This window comes from Triturus cristatus, chromosome 1_1, assembly GCF_964204655.1.
Source record: "Triturus cristatus chromosome 1_1, aTriCri1.1, whole genome shotgun sequence".
Taxonomy (NCBI): domain Eukaryota; kingdom Metazoa; phylum Chordata; class Amphibia; order Caudata; family Salamandridae; genus Triturus; species Triturus cristatus.
The window spans coordinates 138,776,524-138,797,623 of NC_140579.1; the positions used below are offsets into that span (position 1 = coordinate 138,776,524).

General features: G+C 49.3%; 1 protein-coding gene across 2 annotated transcripts in view; it reads left to right on the top strand.

Annotated features, from left to right (window-relative positions):
- The window catches only part of HSD17B8 (hydroxysteroid 17-beta dehydrogenase 8), a 76,619-nt gene that overhangs the window by 48,313 nt on the left and 7,206 nt on the right, over nucleotides 1-21,100 (top strand). For both annotated transcript variants that reach the window (XM_085620335.1, XM_085620373.1), the window contains exons 5-7: nucleotides 7,533-7,618; nucleotides 9,446-9,530; nucleotides 13,440-13,482. In XM_085620335.1, the coding sequence (XP_085476461.1) occupies nucleotides 7,533-7,618; nucleotides 9,446-9,530; nucleotides 13,440-13,482 (214 nt within the window). The remainder of the gene's footprint in view (nucleotides 1-7,532; nucleotides 7,619-9,445; nucleotides 9,531-13,439; nucleotides 13,483-21,100) is intronic.

Here is a 21,100-nt window from a genome sequence, read left to right on the forward strand (position 1 = left end):
GACTCGTCATCACACTAACTCATCCACACAGTCATTCATTGGTGGGGCCCATAACACCAACACACACTCGTCTTACAAGAATCTGTACACAGGAGAAAAAGCGCTGGACATGTGGGTACTTTTTTCCCTATCAGGATTAACATTTGTTTACATAATACACATTATATACATCTGCACCTATAGAATCCTGACCTTAACATCAAGGCACTCCACCAATTGGTCCACGGACCAATTAGTTGGACTGGTTGATGGTGATTTAGAACCAGTTAAAACACAATTAAAGCCTAGGAAACATTCGATTAATTTTCAGTACTCCATTAAAGAATCCCAAACTCATTTCTTATTAATCCAAATTTGTTTATCTAATATTAATTTGCTCTGCATTAGCATTTAGGCGCTACAGAATATAACATAATTCGGTTTATTTCAAGAAGAAATCAAATCTTTGGAACAAAGGCATAGATTTAGAAATGCTTTTATATTTACCAAATATCAAACGTTGGTGACCCTCCGACCACACAGAGGATTATTCAAAGTCTCGGCTATAATCTCCAGGATAAACTGTCCAACCCACAGCAATAATCAAACCATCCGGTGAAATAACCTTTCTTGGAAATCAAAGAAACCCAAGGTAAACCATGGACAATCTTCATCAGCTCAACGTAGACCCAACACCACGGGAGATCAGCCCAGTGAACCACCCCTCTGGGGCGGATGAGGGTCTATTATACCCTTTTTCCCTCTTACTTCAGATCAACATGCAATTAAGGGGTAGAAACTGTTCTGATTGGCCAGTCCGGGTCAACTTGCAATTTCTTACAAGTTTCACATGACCCACTGGTTTTCCATGAGACTTGGCATAGCAAAGCACAAAATGTTTTTATTATTTCTTTTTCCCTCCGGTTCACAGGCAAAAGTTCCGAAGTAATAACAAGCAAGCCTCCTTGTACAGGTCCCCCATTGTCCCCTTGGTAGTTCACACCGTTCATCACTTGGCAACTCTCCATGCTCCTATCCTTGACAATTAACACAATGGTACAGGGGCTGAGGTCACTTGGAGATCTCCAGAGCCATCCGATTCTGCGCAGAAGTTATCGCGCTCACATGACGGCGGCTTCACAGGAGCTCCATCTCAAGTACTGTGGCCTAGCAGGCCCGAATGCCAACTTAAGCAAAAACAGACATAACAGTAATTAGAATATAGAAATGAAGATTCTAATGTTTAATCCCACTCTAATCCCAATATATATTAGTATTTTCCTAGCTTGTAGCAATATTTAATGCGATAATACTCACCATTTTGCAGTACTGAAAGCACAAACCATCACAAAAGCAACATGAATCATGCAATTCTCTGTTTCACCACAATCTAAAGTTAGTTTGCGTACCACAGTTAATTAATGAGTTGTTCTGCCATGCAATTAGCAGTTTAGGCCCACGTGTATCTTGTGTTTATCAAGGTGTGAGGTTTGGTTGATGATTTCTTACTTCAAACGAATTCTTAGAATGATTACGTAATTAGTTTCATGCAAAATAGAGGAGGTATACAACATTTTGTTTTACCTGCTCCATCAGTCTGGCTTGGCAGTGCTGCTGTGCTGTGACTTACAGTTTACACACATAGAGTAGTTCATTCTCTTAACCTTCTGACTTGTTTGGGTGAAAACCCTATAAACATGGCTTTCAACCCGCCCCAGCCGCATCTTGTACCTTGATGAGTGTTCACCTCTACCATCTCGGTGTAGGCCATTGGTGCATCATTCCAGTGGCTCCATCGCAGTACACGAGGGGCTGTTCTACACAGGGAAGGCCCCTCGCTCCTCTCGCTTGCGCCATTTCATTCTTGGTCTCATGTACCCATTGTCTATCCAAAGCCCCCCTGCAAGACACCTATGCACTTTACAGGCACACCGGTGAAGTGCTTGGGTTGCCAAAGGCTTGTTTATCTAGTTATTGGCATCAGAGGGAATCCTTCAAGAAGCCGCTTTGCGACCACATTCAGCGCCAGACCGCGGATAAGATTCAGAGATTGGACAGGTCTCCAGACCCTGCCACCGAGAGCCAAGAAATACACAGTCATCTGCTTCACTGCTTCGGCCAAGCCGATTATTCTGGGTCACAACTGAAAATATAAGCCAAACCTATTGGCTTTGCCAATGCTTGCTTGAGAAAATCACCTCCTGCAAGAAGGCTTTCTACAAGAGATAAAATTATATTTACAGTCCACGGAAACCTGTTGTGACATAGTTCAGAGACAGCAAGGATAGAGGGTACAAAATAATACGAGAGAGGTTTCCTTAGTTCAGTATAACTTTTTAGAACCGCGACCCACTTCTTAGTGCATCAAACTTTCGCAACCTACCGAGTTGTAATGGACATGAGGTGGGAAGATTTTTTTCTGCTGTAACTAAAGCATCGTGTCGCTGCGCATGGTCATTTAGTTTGCACATTTTTCAGTGAAATTGCCACTAAATTTGCACTGACCTACATTTTTGTATATAACACTATATTGCACAAACTTAGGAGGAGCCTCGAGCGCCCTGCGGTCGAATGTGTCCTTTTGGCGCTCACTTTAACTGCCTGTTATGGCCAGGGAGGCGCTATCTAAGATGGTGGTGTTACCGAGCCTCCTGTATTTCTTCGTTAACCTTCCGGGTCGAATGTGTTCTTTTGGCGCTCACTTTAACTGCCTGTTATGGCCAGGGAGGCGCTATCTAAGATGGTGGTGTTACCGAGCCTCCTGTATTTCTTCGTTAACCTTCCGGGTCGAATGTGTTCTTTTGGCGCTCACTTTAACTGCCTGTTATGGCCAGGGAGGCGCTATCTAAGATGGTGGTGTTACCGAGTCTCCTGTATTTCTTCGTTAACCTTCCGGGTCGAATGTGTCCTTTTGGCGCTCACTTTAACTGCCTGTTATGGCCAGGGAGGTGCTATCTAAGATGGTGGTGTTACCGAGCCTCCTGTATTTCTTCGTTAACCTTCCGGGTCGAATGTGTCCTTTTGGCGCTTACTTTAACTGCCTGTTATGGCCAGGGAGGCGCTATCTAAGATGGTGGTGTTACCGAGCCTCCTGTATTTCTTCGTTAACCTTCCGGGTCGAATGTGTCCTTTTGGCGCTCACTTTAACTGCCTGTTATGGCCAGGGTGGCGCGATCTAAGATGGTGGTGTTACCGAGTCTCCTGTATTTCTTCGTTAACCTTCCGGGTCGAATGTGTCCTTTTGGCGCTCACTTAAACTGCCTGTTAGGGCCAGGGAGGCGCTATCTAAGATGGTGGTGTTACCGAGACTCTTGTATTTCTTCGTTAACCTTCCAGTAGTGATTCAGAGGAGCTGGTACACTGTTGAGGGACCTGGTGTGAGACGGCGGACGCAACAGGGTATCCCTAAGGACTCTGAGAATACCATTGACCAGTGGGGTGTTGGGTGCCCCCGATTTTAATGCCTATTATTTGGCAGCGCAGCTCCAGGGGCTGGCCAGATGGCTAGATGGACGGAGACTGGAGACATTAACGTTACCAGTTAAGACGGCTCAGGGAACCCTACTTGCCAGGATGCTCAATCCCTGCCAGAAAATCCAACATATGGGTGTACTTCTCAAGGTAGCAATGACGTTGGGATCGATGTGTGAAGGGGACCCCAGACGTACCTTTATACACGCCGAGCGTACCACTCACAGGGATACCGCAAAGGGGTTGTGCCCTCCTCTCACGCAAAATCAGTTACAGGGCTGGGAACAGGCAGGAGTCCTGTCTGTCGGTGACTGTTACCAGGATGGGGTGCTGCTCCCATTAGATGACTTTTTGGAATACCATGACCTACCGCCAGGGCAGTTTTTAAATTATCATAGATTGAGGGGGGCAAGCTCAGCGTTATGGGGAGGTAAAACGAGGGAGCCCGCCACACACGCAGCACTGCAAGCGATGGTGACACTGGGATCTGTGGGACACCTGGTGAAATGGCTGTACCATGTCGCTGGTACCTTTGCTCCAAATACCAGAGCAGTGGGAAGGCACATTGGGTAGACAAATAACTGAGAAGGAATGGGGGAAGCCCTGGGCAACCCTAAGAAGGTGTCCAGAAATGCAGCCTTTAAACTGGTGTAATTTAATACTCTGCACAGGACTTACCTCACACCGCATACACTGAATGTTGTGTGCAGCAGAGATGACCTGACTTGTGCCAGGTGTCTAGCAGTGGACCCCAATTTTGCCCATATGGTGTGGTCATGCCCTGAGCTCCAGCGGTTCTGGACCACGATAGTGGGGACGGTGAATAGGGTGTTGGCTCGGAACCTGAGGTGTTGCCCGGAAACGTGCCCACTGGGACTGTTCCCGAGGCCCAAATCCAAGCGGCTGGGACATAGATTTGTAGATCTGGCCTTCTTACTGGCAAAACGGAGAATAGCACTAAGGTGGAAAACAGCAAGGTGCCCGTTAGTAGTGATTGGGAACACAATGTCACCTGTTGGGCTAGAGCAGAGGAGAGGGCATTGCTTCGGGAGGACAGGGTCACGCACGAAAAGGCATAAACCCTTAGCAGAACCGCGGGCAGACATACTGAGGGTGTGGTAAGCGCATAATGTACCCGACTCGAATTCACAGATGGAGAACTCCGATACAGACAGACCGCGAGAGGCCAGCGATAACTTCGCGCAGGCCCAGGCGTCGCTGGGTAATTAAATGATGGAGATTTCAGGTGGAGGGGATGGGAATGGGCTCACTGTGGAATGGGGGTGCTCTGGGTGGCCTCTCTGGTCCCCCCCCCTTTGATCCCTGCCACCCTCCCGTATCCCTTCCTTGCCTCCCCGCCCCTCCCACCTTGATTTGTTCTGACCCTGTTAAAATCTTTGTTTCCATCACACTTCAGAATAAAAAAATAAATGCTACATTTTTGTTTTCCTAACCACCTAATGTGTACAATTCCTTTACAGGCATTTACATTTCGTTGTGTTACAAAAAATGACGTCCTACAGCTTTTCCTTTCACACTCCCTGTTCCCCAGTAAGATTGTCACATAATTCACTGTACTTTTCTTTCTCTGACTGTAAAGTGAGGAGTTTGTAAACACAAAATCCCCGTGTTATAAAACATAAGCAGTAGAAGACCTTGATAGACATTTGACTGTTGTCTTTGAAGTGCAGCAAATGTGACAAGATAAATACAGAATTTAAAAACATCTGTATTTATTGCTTGGACTTTTGTAACCCACTAAAAACCGTTTTGTGACCCACAGTTTGGGAGTCAGTCTTGGGTGAAGAGATTTTAGGAAACCTAAGCCTGGTTGTATTCTAGTCTTGTGAAGCAAAGAATTTGACAGTGTTTTGGAAGTGCACAATAAGGGCCTGATCCACAAAGCTAAACGTACACTTTTGTGTAAGTTTACGTTTGTTTGCTATTCACAAACGGATGTACGAGTGGTATCTTTACGAGTGAGGAGTCTCCACATATAAAAAGACCTATCTTTTTATGTACGAAGACTCCGCAAACAGTCGTAAAGGTACACAAAAGTGTACGTTTAGCTTTGTGGATCAGGCCCTACGCGACCATCGTGGCCGCAGTCGTTTGGCATCAAGACAGTGTGTAGTGCAAGTTCCAGGCTGGTTCAGTTGTGATGCAGAAATGTCAGCGGTGTCACTTCCATTTCCTTTTTTTATTCATTATGAACTAAACTCAGACAAAGGTTCTGCTCCTGGCAAAGACATTCCTGCTTTTACCTTGACTAACTGCTCATGTAATCTCGGTGAACAGAAGTCCAAACTGCGCTATTGTAGGTTTCTACATAAAGAAATTCTTACTATTGAAGGCTTAGCAATCCTAAAAGAGGCGATTGTCAAACACAGGAAGGGGCAGGTCCAGGCCAGTCATAAGGTGTAATATACAGAGATCTCCCTCCGAAGGGCAGCATCTTTGGGCGGTGGGTCTACTTGCTCAAAGCCCACAGGTCAGAGCCGTCCCCTCCAGCTGCTTCTGGACCCTTCACATATTTAGGATGGTTCTTCCTTACCTTCTCAAGGAACTGCAGGGACAAACGCGTGCTCTGATAGGAACAGTTTCACCGTGTCTTTGTTTCGCAGCGCCGTCACATCAATTCTTTTTTAGGTCTCGCCTGACCAAGCGCATGCGCTAGTCTGGCGAGACATTTTGTGAGGGCTCAAAGAAGTGCTACCACTGTAGCCTAGAGCTACAGTGCATGTGCGCGGGCGGGCGCGCGCGTCGAGCTTTACCGCGATTACTTTCGCTTTGATGTTTGATCGCGATCACTTTCGCGGCCGATTTGATGTTCTCTGTGAGGCTTCAATAGATTGCAGCAGTTAAAACAAGCATTGGCATAGCCAATAGGTCTCGCTTTTGGGACCTTATAAGTGTTTAGTTATGCAACTGTTGAATGGCTAAACACTTATAAGGTCCCAAAGGCGAGACCTATTGGCTATGCCAATGCTTGTTGTTAAGTGTCCACAAGATCTAGGTTCTTTGCTTGGGTTAATAGAGTTAAGTGCTACCTTTACTTGAGTGCCACGAAACAAGGTGGTATAAGCGTACTCCATGAGACTGGTCACATCCCTCGGTGATGCCGCGGAAGGGCAGCTTTGCCAGAGCCATGATGATCCTGCCTTCACTCAGATGCCAGGAAGGAGTCAGTGCCCCTTCTGGGATGAACGCTGGCCGGACATACTGCCATACACCTCTTGCCTCTGGATAAAACTGGGTCCGGACACTGCTGCTCGTTCAGGATCCAGTCTGCAAAAGGTGACCCACAGCTAGGCCACTTGTTGGCCAGAGACCCATTAGATGGAGCCCACAGCCTGCGCAAGCGAAGGCGGTACTTGTTCTTTCTTACCTGCCAGTGTTAAGTATCAAAGTGTTTGGATGTAGAGATGAGGGGGGAGCGACAAGAGCTAGGAGGACGATAGTATCTCCCCAAGAAACTCCCCAAGCTGAAGAGGCTTCTCTAAAGGAAACATTCTCTTGCTTTTCTTCGTATCAAATAACAATACATTTCATTATTGATTAACAGAGCAGATCAGGTTTTTCAACTAAAGGTCAGAGGTTACGGTGGAGGTCGGAAGGTGCTTTAAAGGCAGGGTTCTGATTTAAAGTGCTGTGAAGTTTCCCTTTGACTGTTTACAGCGCTACGTTACCTTATGGCTTGGTTCACACTATAGAAATACCATATACATACAGGAGGTCAGTGCCTTCAGTGCATCTTCTCTTGTGCCCCATCCCATGAAGTCCACCCATCTCCCACACCTTCTTCTTGTGAGATGTTCTACAGGGAAGTTCAGAAGTTCTTCCTCACTCCCCCAACTTCTCCCTCCACACTCCACTCTTTGCATTGACCCCTTGTGCGATGCTCTGCAGGGTTCTGTGCAGGTTCTAAAACAGGTAGACCTAAGGTTCTGTCTCCTGTGCAGTCGTTCATCTTCCTTAACCAGCTTCGTGATGAACTAGTGTAAAGAGTGCTCAATACTGCGAAGGGCAGAGGTTTGCGTCCCGGTCTCACCTATGTTCTTCACTCTTGTTTCCATTCATAGGTGGGAAACCTTGGACAGGCGAACTATGCAGCGTCAAAAGCGGCTGTGGAAGGGTTAACGAAGACAGCGGCAAAGGAGCTGGCCAAGTATGTGCGTGGAGGGGTTATTTTGGGAGAATGGGACTCTTGGATATGTGCGGTGGGCACCTGGACTGGGGATTGGTGGTATTATCAGGTGTCTTTGCAGGACACTGCAGGGAGTTTGGGTGTTTTCAGGAGGTCTGCGCAGGATGCCACGGAGATTGGTGGTTGTTTCAAGAGGTGTTCAGAGCACACAGCAGGGATTTGTGGTGGTTTCAGAGGGTTTGCATAGGCCATCGTAGGAATTGGTTGTGGTTTCAATAGGTGCTGCGGGATTGGTGGTGGTTTTAGGTCTTTGTTGGACACTGCGGGGATTGGTGGGGGTTTCAAGAGGTCTTCACAGGACACTGCGAGGATTGGTGGGGGTTTCAAGGGGTCTTCACAGGACACTGCAGGGATTGGTGTGGGTTTCAAGTGGTCCTCACAGGACACTGCGGGGATTGGTGGGGGTTTTAAGAGGTCTTCACATGATACCTTAGAGATCAGCAGTGGTTTCAGGTGTCTTCACAGGACACTCCAGGGATTGGTGGCAGTTTTAAGAGGTCTTCACAGGATTCCTTAGGGATCAGCAGTGGTTTCAGGTGTCTTCACAGGACACTGCGGGGATTGGTGGAAGTTTCAAGAGGTCTTCACAGGACACACCGGGGATTGGTGGGGGTTTTAAGAGGTCTTCACAAGATACCTTAGAGATCAGCAGTGGTTTCAGGTGTCTTCACAAGACACTCCAGGGATTGGTGGGGGTTTCAAGAGGTCTTCACAGGGTACCTTAGGGATCAGCAGTGGTTTCAGAAGTCTTCACAGGACACTGCGGGGATTGGTGGGGGTTTCAAGAGGTTTCATAGGATACCTTAGAGATTGGTGGTGGTTTTAGGTGGCTTCACAGAACACGCACTTTCCTGCGTACCCACACTCTTGGTGTGTGAGCCAAGGAGTCCACCGGCTCTAAGTATGCAGTAGGGCTTGTGCTACTCAACTTCTGAAGACTTGTCAGATCATCTAAGCGAATGGATGCTTGTCCTGCAGCAGTGCTGGCTTTCACTCCTCTCTGAGGTGTGGGAGAGAGACACAAGTGCCTGGTCCTCTCTCCCCCCGTCCTTTCTCCTTCTCCACCAGAGTTTCACTTGCATCTCCATCTGTCTGCTCTATGACCTTCCCAGCTGGACTCTTCCATTACACCCAGCCTCCTGCCCCCTTCCAGTCCACTCATTGAATGCCTAGCCCTCTGTTCTGTAAAGAGAACCATCCTGTCCAATCAATACAGGTTTGACTCTTCAGATACCTGCCCGGAACACCAGTTTGGCCTCTCACCCGCCTACATGTGGGCTGTCTGGAGCCTAGGAGGACTCCATGTTCTCTGGCACACATTCTGTGAGGGGAACGTTATTGTATTTAAGCCCCACTTGCACAGGAAGCATGCTCCCAATGCAAACAAAGATTCATGATGTAGGGCGCTGATCCAGACAGTGAGGTCAGTGGTGGGTGGGATCCGGCCTCTTAGCGTACTTGGGGCAGAGGACCAGGAATCCGTAAGGTACGGGGGCTCATATGTCCTGGAGTGGAGGGTCCTGTAGAATCCCAGGTGGGGTGTGTTGGGTTAGGATTAGAGGCACCCATCAGGCATTGGCCAGACGTCGCCCTCTGGGAGGGCGGAGCTTCAGTGACTGAGTACCACAGAGGAGGGGCTCCAGATCTGTGGAATGTGAGGGCCACAGTGAGCCTGTGGCAAGGGAGCATTAAATACTGAGTGGATAAGTAAATGTGAGCCTGGTGGGCATCACTAGGTGCAGGTGACCTCTGACCCCCTCACTACTCCGGCTTTCTTTCTCTGCACAGGTTTGGGATTCGTTGCAACACCGTCATGCCTGGGTTCATCGCTACTCCAATGACTGCCGCCGTCCCGCAGAAGGTTCTAGACAAGGTAACCGGGGTCTTTTTATTAGACGTAGCGTCAAGTCAAACCACTGTAGCCACGATCTAAGGGGGGCACACAGTCGCATGCCGATTAGTTCCACGCATGCACAGCCATACATTCCTACCAAAATTTAACAAAATAGAACTTAGGTCTGCTAACTCTGACCCCAAATGTTGATCGCGTGCTGTACTTGGCTCCCCAATTTGGGCAATTCTCATGGGTTTCGATAGGGTTTTTATGAAGCGTTCTGTTTCTCCACATTTGGGTGTGATCTGAGACTTCTAAAAGAAGTGAGGGGATTATACTCTTGACCCTGGAGAGGAGGCCATTGTCTGTCCTTAGGTTTACGTTACCTTTAGGCTTTTTCCATGCTTCATGGCGATACATACTCCACCCCCGGTCATCGTCTGCCTCCTCATTGGAAAGAGTTTGTTGGCCTCTCAACACTGCTGACTGCCTTTGTCGTGGGTGTTTTCTCGCTGCAGATGATGCAGTCACACTTTTGCAGGTTGAGTCAATTTGCTGCAGAATGCACACTTCTTCCCCTGAAAACAAGGCATTCACCGCCGGGTCTGGTGGCTCAGTGGACTATAGCAGCCACTGCAGGGGCCTGTGTTCGACCTCATGGTCACAGGTTCAAATCCCGGTGGGTCCACTCAGCTTTTCATCCATCTGAGGTCGATAAAATGAGTGCCATTGAGTTGGGTAACAATAAACTTCTGTTATTCAGCGCCAGGACACCTAAGGGTATTTGTGCACTTTACAAATACACATGTTATGTTATGTAGGTGCCACCACCGCTCCAGCGGGACAGTGATGACACTCACAGGCTCAGTTATTATCGACTTGCTGAGGGAAGCTTCCATGTGTGACGCCGTGGCCCTAGCAAATTGCTGAGACGAGCCCATTGTCAATACTAGGTAAGGATTTTAATGATTCTACCAGAATCTGGCAGCGCACCCCTCTGAATGAATTTTTACCAAGAATTCGAAAGGAGTGGTGGCTGGAATAGGTTATATGGATGTTTAAAACGCCTTGGCAGTGCAAATGCAATGGTGCAAAAGAGAACATTTTGGCTGTGTCCTAGGTAGCAGAGGTGTAAGCTCAAAGAAGCATTGTAAAATGCAGGGGGTGGTAGTTAGTAATAGCCCTGGGGGGTAGCTGAACATCACGGTCACATAGTGCTGATGAACAGCATTTGTACTAATAGTTCATGCTCTGTCGCTGCCAAAACAAGCTGTAGGCTGGATAGGTGTCTGGCGTCACTTTGTACGAGTTCACTGATAGCGGTAGCCTGGTTGGTGAGGACTATGCAAGGTCTGTGCTGTGCTCAACATGTGGAGGCAGCAGTGGTGGCCCAGAATGACCTTGGTTGTATGGGTCGGGCAGCACCGTTTTGAGGACCACTGGTTCTTGACGCATCACTGGGCACTAGCTGATCTTTGGGTTGCCTGCAGCTTGACTGGGTCAGGGAAGCACAGCCTGCAAAGACATCGGGAGCTCCATCCTTTGGTAGCACAGCATGGGCCACGTAGTGTCGGGTGGCGTGCGGAAGACCTAGCACAGTGGATGAATACAAAGAAACGCACATGGGCCGCCTGCACGAGTGCTAGAAGGCTGGGCCTGGACCCTTTTTATCAGACATGTCACTCATGACGTAGCATCAGGTCAAACCACTATAACCACAAACTAAGGGGGAACCAGAGGCAAATGCCTATTAACATCATTATCCATGTCCACTACTACCGTAACCTGGAATTCAAATTAGCAGGATCAAGCTTCATTACTTTGAAATCTTTGTGACACATCATTCCCCCACCTGGGATTTCCACACCAGGGCCAAGCCACTTTCTCTTTTGTTTTGTTTAAACTTGATTACACCAATAGCCTCTACCACGGATCATCTTTATCAACTATAAAAAGACTACAGAACTCTGCTTCCAGACAACTCCGACATTTAACGCCACTAGCCCACATCTCCCCTGCCTTGAAAGCCCTGCATTGGTTACTGGTCGCCAGAAGATCCACATTCAATCTGCTTTGTACCAACCACAAAGCGATACATGACCACTCTTCATCAGAATAAAATCACCAAATACATTCAACAAAGGAACCTCCGCTGTAGAGTGGCGCCTCGCCTCAAAATCCCACAGTACAAGAACAAAACATGGGAGCACATCCTTCTCTGTTCAAACAGCTGAACTATGGAATTCATTACCCGCAAACATAAGAGCAACAGATAACTATCTTATCCTCAGAAGACTACTCTAGTTGTCTCTTTCCTACATAACCACCGTACCCAAACAGAAATATACAGCATATCCATCTGTATATAGGCATTTAATTTGATTATGTATGTATCTAGATATGTGTATTTCTTGATATTAAGATGTATAATGTGTACTTATGTATCTGTATATGTATTACTTTACCCCTACTATTTGTTTTTTAAAGTTTGACTTTCCCCAATGCTCTTCCCTATATTTCACCCTATACTTCTCTCAGTATATCCTCTAGCTTCCCTCTCTGACTCATCCCAAACCTCATTCTACTACTATGAGCTTCAAAATTGCCCTTTCTAGACGATGCCCTCCTTGGATCACTCAAACCTCATTTTAATACTATGATCTTCAAACAACCCTTCTAAATTCTTCCCTCCTCCACCTCTCCTTATACTCATCCCAAACCTCCTCCTACTGCTATTATCGCCCAATAAATACTTTCTCGACTCTTTCCTCTTCCATCCTCCCATTATCCTTTTCAATCAAACTACCAGACTCACATGTCCACCGCTCAAATTAACAACATTTTCACTATACTAATCCAACACTAATCCTTTTTGGGTTCTGGGGTAGCGTGCTACTTGCTGAAAAGTGCTTGGACGCCTTGTCAGAGGTAGTAAGCGCTTTATAAATACAATTCCAATAGAATGCAGCTAGTGGAATCGGTCTGCGCCTCGCAGGCCCTCAGGCAATTGAGCTGTGTGTCGTTGCTAATCCTTGTGGTGTAAACTACACCTCCCCCCTCCCTCCCAGGGGCTATTACTGACTCCTGTGCTTTATTCCTGCCTCACCACACAGTAGTGCCCCTCTGTGGAATGGAACTGCCTCCCTCGTCCTGTTTCTCGTTGTGACCCCTGTTCTGTACAACCAGGTTCCTCCCCTTGCCTACGGTTATTACTGTCACTCCCGCTCCCTCTGGCTGTAGCTTCCCCTCCTGCCTTTACCTTGCTCCTCCTCTGAACTGTAACCTCCTCTCTGACTATAACGTGGCCATGGGCTATATATTCCCACCCGGCTTCACTCTGTTCACCTCAGGCTAGAATCATCTTACTCAGGCGAGAGCATGTACCTCTAAATACAATTAACCCCTCATTTTCCCTTAGTATCTCTATAACCTACAATTTAATCCCCTCCCACCCCCTAACCGCAAACAGACTTTTGTTTTTTCTCTTAGAGGTACTAACTTGCTGCTCTGCCTCTAAGCTGCTGCTCTGTAAATTGCCCCTGAGGAGCCCTGTAGACTAAACCTGCTCCGCTAGTGTCTTCACCGCCCATCTAGGATCTAACTTTCCTCCTGTGGCTCATTTTTTTTTGTACCCTCACTCTGACTTGTTCCTCTAGACTGGATAGTAACTTGCTTCCTTCGACTGTAACTTTCCCCGCTAGCCTGTATCTTACTCCTCTTATTTGTAACCTGGCTCTTTGTTGCCCCGTGAGGCTGTAATTTGCTCCTCCAGCCACTTTACCTTGCCTCAGAGGACACTATGTTCTCTGCTGTGGTCAGATCTGGTTGGTGCCAGATGGAGGCTGGGAGGAGGTGGGTAGTGGTCTCTGTATGGTTGCCACAGTCCCCAGCAGCCTTAATCCCTGGTCCTGCTCCCGCTGCATGGTGCTCACTCTCGTCTCCTGTCAGTTTGCAGGGATGGTGCCTCTCGGACGACTCGGGGACCCCTCAGGTGAGTTAGGCGCTGATTGAGTCTTGAAGCCTCTGATGCTGGATGAGTGTGAGGGCTGTTATGTTATATGATCTGGTATGCAATATGTTGTGTTGTGTAGTATGTTGTGTACATTATGTGTTGTATTAGTTGCTTGTTTACCGATTGATGTGGTTCTGAGAGTCCCTCAAAGTGATGGGGGAGGTTGGAGAGCGAGAGAAGGGGCCATGGGAGAGGGAATGCAATATAGGTAACCAACCTGAGGAGTCTGGTTGGCTGGAGAAGAAGGTGGAAACCCCTGGGCGATTATTGTCCCAGAAGTGCGAAGCCTTTTCGCAGTCATAAACGGCATTATTGGCAGAATTGGGCGGTTTCCAAACGCAAAAAGGCTTTTTCTAATGTATCAAACTTAAATGGAGATTCTGTAACACATTATTAAATCGCAATTCGCGTTTGACACCAAATTCCGTTTCGATATTTGGAAGGGACGTGTTTAGGGTGTTCCTTCCAAATGTTGAACCGTTGTGGTATGCATTAATGTTTTGCGACCGGAATGCATTTGCAAAACATTAATATTTTATGGACACCTCAAAGGTGGGACCCTTCCCCTCTCAGAATGTTACAAAAACATTTTAAGCAGGCAGTAGTCCCACAGACCACTGCTCTCAATAATATTCATGAGTTAAGTCGATTTGCAACCCACTACGAATCGCTAATTTAAAAAAAAAAAGTTTCATACATTAGGAATATTGATTTCCTAATTTTGGTTCTCAAAAAATTGCAATTTAGAATCCGCTATCCTAAATGTTAGTACATCTGGCCCATTATTCCCTAAATCCTGTGTGTTTCAGGGCCCCACGCATTTGCTACAATATTTCTGTATAGATTTTAAAGCAGGCGTGTCCTATTTATTAATGATGGGGCGGCTAACGGAACTTATATCACAAGAGTGAGTCAAATGCTGGACTTGCTCCTGTGGGGCATTATATTTTTAAAGCCTTGAAACAGATCCACATCCTATGTGGGACCCACTTGAGTTTGTTAGCAGGGGCCCCATACAAACTTCTGAATTTCTTGCTTAAAAATGAGAACAAGGTGTAGAATTTTGAAGAGTTCTGCCTGCAGTTTGCAGGGGGTTTCAATGAAAAACTCTGATGTTCTTTTAGGTATTCACAAAGCAGTGTACCCTCTCTCTCTTTTGTTGTTTGCCTTGTCCATCGAACTCCTAGCCGGGCCATTAAGAATTGATCGAAAGTGATTGAGATCAATTCAAGCATTCCATTCATCACTTTGTCTTTTGATGCCGTAAGTGTGCCGGGAATGCCCAGGCGTGGGTCCCGTGCTCACTGTGCCACTGGAATCAAGCTGTACCTGGCTGAGGAGCCCTAACTAGGACAAGACCGATCCTGGATTGCTTGTGTTCCGGTGCAGGGAGGACCTGGCTTGGCTGTACGGGCTGGACTGTTCCCATTGGAGCAGGGTCAAGACTGATTTGCATATGGCTTGGTCCAAACTATGGAGGCATGGTGATTAAAATAATGATGGATTGGGATGAGGCCCGAGTAATTACCAGTGGCTGAGATTAATTCAAGCATTCCGTCTGTTACTTTTTGCATACTTGAGTATGCACAGAGGATCACTCACCTCTTTAACTCGATGGAGAATACGTCCACCGTCTGCACCTCTCGCATTGGCGACCAATTGTCTGTTTTACCAATATGGAGCATGTAGCCACCGGCTGCACCGCCTACTCTGAGGGATCCCTCGCCTCTGTATTTCCTTAGTGAGGGATGTGTCCACCGGCTGCACCGCCTGCACTGGGGACCACTCGTGTCTGTTTTATCTCTGTGACAGATGCGTCCACCGGCTGCACGGCCTGCACTGGGGACCACTCGTGTCTGTTTTGCCTCTGTGGCAGATGCGCCCACCGGCTGCACGGCCTGCACTGGGGACAACTAATGTCTATTTTACCTCTGTGACAGATGCGTCCACCGGCTGCACCGCCTGCACTGGGGACCACTTGTGTCTATTTTACCTCTGTGACAGATGCGTCCACCAGCTGCACGGCCTGCACTGGGGACCACTCGTGTCTGTTTTACCTCTGTGGCAGATGCGCCCACCGGCTGCACGGCCTGCACTGGGGACAACTAATGTCTATTTTACCTCTGTGACAGATGCGTCCACTGGCTGCACCGCCTGCACTGGGGACCACTCGTGTCTGTTTTATCTCTGTGGCAGATGCGTCCACCGGCTGCACGGCCTGCACTGGGGACCACTTGTGTCTATTTTACCTCTGTGACAGATGCGTCCACCAGCTGCACCGCCTGCACTGGGGACCACTCGTGACTGTTTTACCTCTGTGGCAGATGCGCCCACCGGCTTCACCGCCTGCACTGGGGACCACTCGTGTCTGTTTTATCTCTGTGGCAGATGCGTCCACCGGCTGCACTGCCTGCACTGGGGACAACTAATGTCTATTTTACCTCTGTGACAGATGCGTCCACCGGCTGCACCGCCTGCACTGGGGACCACTCGTGTCTGTTTTATCTCTGTGGCAGATGCGTCCACCGGCTGCACGGCCTGCACAGGGGACCACTTGTGTCTGTTTTACGTCTGTGGTAGATGCGTCCGCCGGCTGCACGGCCTGCACTGGGGACCACTCGTGTCTGTTTTGCCTCTGTGGCAGATGCGCCCACCGGCTGCACGGCCTGCACTGGGGACAACTAATGTCTATTTTACCTCTGTGACAGATGCGTCCACCGGCTGCACCGCCTGCACTGGGGACCACTTGTGTCTATTTTACCTCTGTGACAGATGCGTCCACCAGCTGCACGGCCTGCACTGGGGACCACTCGTGTCTGTTTTACCTCTGTGGCAGATGCGCCCACCGGCTGCACGGCCTGCACTGGGGACAACTAATGTCTATTTTACCTCTGTGACAGATGCGTCCACTGGCTGCACCGCCTGCACTGGGGACCACTCGTGTCTGTTTTATCTCTGTGGCAGATGCGTCCACCGGCTGCACGGCCTGCACTGGGGACCACTTGTGTCTATTTTACCTCTGTGACAGATGCGTCCACCAGCTGCACCGCCTGCACTGGGGACCACTCGTGACTGTTTTACCTCTGTGGCAGATGCGCCCACCGGCTTTACCGCCTGCACTGGGGACCACTCGTGTCTGTTTTATCTCTGTGGCAGATGCGTCCACCGGCTGCACTGCCTGCACTGGGGACAACTAATGTCTATTTTACCTCTGTGACAGATGCGTCCACCGGCTGCACCGCCTGCACTGGGGACCACTCGTGTCTGTTTTATCTCTGTGGCAGATGCGTCCACCGGCTGCACGGCCTGCACAGGGGACCACTTGTGTCTGTTTTACGTCTGTGGTAGATGCGTCCGCCGGCTGCACCACCTGCACTAGGGACCACTCGTGTCTGTTTTATCTCTGTGGCAGATGCGTCCACCAGCTGCACGGCCTGCACTGGGGACCACTTGTGTCTGTTTTACCTCTGTGGCAGATGCGTCCGCCGGCTGCACCGCCTGCACTGGGGACCTCTCGTGTCTGTTTTACCTCTGTGGCAGATGCGTCCACCGGCTGCACCGCCTGCACTGGGGACCACTCGTGTCTGTTTTACCTCTGTGGCAGATGCGTCCGCCGGCTGCACGGCCTGCACTGGGGACCACTCGCGTCTGTTTTACCACTGTGGCAGATGCGTCCACCGGCTGCACCGCGTGCACTGGGGACCACTCGCGTCTGTTTTACCTCTGTGGCAGATGCGTCCGCCGGCTGCACGGCCTGCACTGGGGACCACTCGCGTCTGTTTTACCTCTGTGGCAGATGCATCCACCGGCTGCACGGCCTGCACTGGGGACCACTCGCGTCTGTTTTACCACTGTGGCAGATGCGTCCACCAGCTGCACCGCGTGCACTGGGGACCACTCGCGTCTGTTTTACCACTGTGGCAGATGCATCCGCCGGCTGCACCGCTCATTGCTCAAGTGGTCATCAGGATTTGGCGGGACTAACTAGAGGCAATCTAGTGTCTCACCAAACTGAGAGAGGAAACCCGTTTATGTCGTGGATCATGAATGAGGAACATCTCATCCCTCCGGGGTTTCACCGGGTGGGTGCCCCACTGGGAAACATCTAAAACACAAGATTTCAGTAGCATATCCGTCCTGTCTGGATCTCTAAAGAGGGCTCAACCATCATAGAGCTCGGTTCTTTCAATAGCTCCAGCTCACACGTGCTGTTACCCCCACCTCCAGGATTTAGACCAGTGGCTCTTAACCTGTGATCCGGGGACCCCTGGGGTCCGGGAAGGTTAGGGAGTCAGATTAATAAATGCATATAAATAAAGAGTCAAAATGTACAATTCTTAATTTTAAAACATTCTGTAAGTGTGAAGTAATATGAAAATGGAGGCTAAAAAAGTAAGTTGCTATCCTCCGATTGATTTGCGGGAGCAGTGCGGGTGCATCAAACAGTAGGTATTATGGCCGATGAGTGGCCTCAATTGAATTTAGAAACACTCCAACCTTCCTAGTAAAATGTAATATTTTTTTTTTATATTTGCTTGTGATTTAAATAAAACATTTCATAATTTGTGTATTTGTTTGGAGAATGCTTGTTTCTGTATGTTGTGTGTATTGTTTTGTGGTTTAAATCATTGAAAATGCTTAGGCCTGGGTCCCCGGCCCCCGGCTTCCAGTAATAACTTAGGAGGGGGTCCCAGGATTCCAATAATGATTCTATGGGGGTTTCTGGATTCCAGTAATGACTCAGTGGGGGTCCCCGGGCTCCAGTAATGATTCAGTGGGGGTCCCTGGGCTCCAGTAATGATTCAGTGGGGGTCCCCGGGTTCCAGTAATGATTCAGTGGGGGTCCCTGGCTTCTAGTAATGGCTGAGTTGGGGTTGCCGGGTTCCAGTAATGATTGAGTGGGGGGTCCCCGGGTTCCAACAATGATTTATTGGGGGTCCCCGGGTTCCAGTGATGACAGAATAGGGGGCCACGGATTCCAGTAATGACTAAGTGGGGTCCTCCGGTCCCAGATATAACTCAGTGGGGGACCCCAGGTTCCTGCAATGACTTAGTGGTGGCCCCCGGGTTCCAGTAATGACTCAGTGGGGTCCCCCATCACAATACTGATTCAGTGGGGGTCTCCGGATTCCAATAATGATTCAGTGGAAGTTCCTGAGTCCCAGTAATGACTCGGTGGTGGTCCTCCATTACAATAATGACTCAGTGGGGGTCCCCGGGTTCCAGTAATGACTCCGTGGGGGTGCCCAGATTCCAGTAATGGCTCCATGGGGGTTTCTGGATTCCAGTAATGACTCAGTGGTGGTCCTCCATTACAATAATGACTCAGCGTGGGTTCCCGGGTTCCAGTAATGATTCAGTGGGGTCCCCCATCACAATACTGATTCAGTGGGGGTCTCGGGATTCCAATAATGATTCAGTGGAAGTCCCTGGGTCCCGTAATGACTCAGTGGTGGTCCTCTATTACAATAATGACTCAGCGTGGGTTCCCGGGTTCCAGTAATGATTCAGTGGGGTCCCCCATCACAATACTGATTCAGTGGGGGTCTCCGTATTCCAATAATGATTCACTGGAAGTTCCTGAGTCCCAGTAATGACTCGGTGGTGGTCCTCCATTACAATAATGACTCAGTGGGGGTCCCCGGGTTCCAGTAATGACTCCGTGGGGGTGCCCAGATTCCAGTAATGCCTCCATGGGGGTTTCTGGATTCCAGTAATGACTCAGTGGTGGTCCTCCATTACAATAATGACTCAGCGTGGGTTCCCGGGTTCCAGTAATGATTCAGTGGGGTCCCCCATCACAATACTGATTCAGTGGGGGTCTCGGGATTCCAGTAATGATTCAGTGGAAGTCCCTGGGTCCCGTAATGACTCGGTGGTGGTCCTCCATTACAATAATGACTCAGTGGGGGCCAGTGGATATCAAAAGGTTCAGAACCACTGAGTTAGATGATCTTGTAGGTTGTAATCCTCTAAAGTCTGAACTCGCAACAGGACCCTGGGGTTCCCCGAACCACCCTCTTACACGAGGCCTGGGACAGGGCTGTCGGTCGCAGACAGACGAGGACTGGAAGCAATGCCATCAGCGAGGTGGTGCTGTCTTCCCAAGGTCACCTTGTATCACCCTGATGCCTGCACAGGGCCTGTGGCTACCGAGGCAGGCTGCGGCGAGTGATGTGCCTCGGGTGGATAGCACCTTCTGTCCCAGAGCCTGGGAGTGCCCCCCTCCCCCGCTCAGCCTAACATTCTGGGGTGCACTCTTCCCAGAGTCCAATCATAAAATGTATGTTCCTTACGGGTGCGCAAAACTAGCGTCATTCCGTGTGGCATAATCATGCAGAATTATCCAAGAACTCCACGAGATTACACTTAAATTATGCGAGAGGAGTAATTCTGCTTTACCGCTATTTCTTACTGCAAAAATACCCCCTTGCACAGTGACGATGTATTTTGCGTTAATAAATAGCGCTAAATGCAGCAGAAAAGGGAGCATGAGCAGCCGCTCACTAAATGTGCTCTTGTGGTCGGACCTTTTCCCTCCAATTACTCTTAATCATGCAAGGAGGAGTAATGGCATCATTATCAGTAATTCTGCTTCAAAGAGTAACGTGGAATTACTTAAATTGCTCCGATTACTCCAGCGTAATCAAAATTCTGCCCAGGCTTAACGTTCCTTGAAGAGCCTGACTTCAAAGCACGCAGCTACCCCCACGTCTCGTGGAGAGCAGGGAGCCATGGAAGAGTACTCTGAGCCCATCCACGTCTCGTGGAGAGCAGGAAGCCATGGGAAGAGTACTCTGAGCACACCCATGCCTCATGGAGAGCAGGGAGCCATGGAAGAGTACTGTGAGCCCACCCACGCCTCGTGAAGAGATGGGAGCCATGGAAGAGTACTCTGAGCCCACCCACGCCTTGTGGAGAGCAGGGAGCCATGGAAGAGTACTCTGAGCACACCCATGCCTCGTGGAGAGCAGGGAGCCATGGGAAGAGTACTCTGAGCCCACCCACGCCTTGTGGAGAGCAGGGAGCCATGGAAGAGTACTCTGAGCACACCCATGCCTCGTGGAGAGCAGGGAGCCATGGGAAGAGTACTCTGAGCCCACCCACACCTCGTGGAGAGCAGGGAGCAATGGAAGAGTACTCTGAGCCCACCCACGCCTCGTGAAGAGATGAGAGCCATAGAAGAGTCTTCTTAGCCCATCCACGCCTCTGGAGAGCAGGGAGCCATGGAAGAGTACTCTGAGCACACCCATGCCTCATGGAGAGCAGGGAGCCATGGAAGAGTACTCTGAGCCCATCCACGTCTCGTGGAGAGCAGGGAGCCATGGAAGAGTACTCTGAGCCCGTCCACGCCTTAGGGAGAGCAGGGAGCCATGGAAGAGTACTCTGAGCCCACCCACACCTCGTGGAGAGCAGGGAGCAATGGAAGAGTACTGTGAGCCCACCCACACCTCGTGAAGAGATGAGAGCCATAGAAGAGTCTTCTTAGCCCATCCACGCCTCTGGAGAGCAGGGAGCCATGGAAGAGTACTCTGAGCCCACCCACGCCTTAGGGAGAGCAGGGAGCCATGGAAGAGTACTCGGAGCCCACCCACGC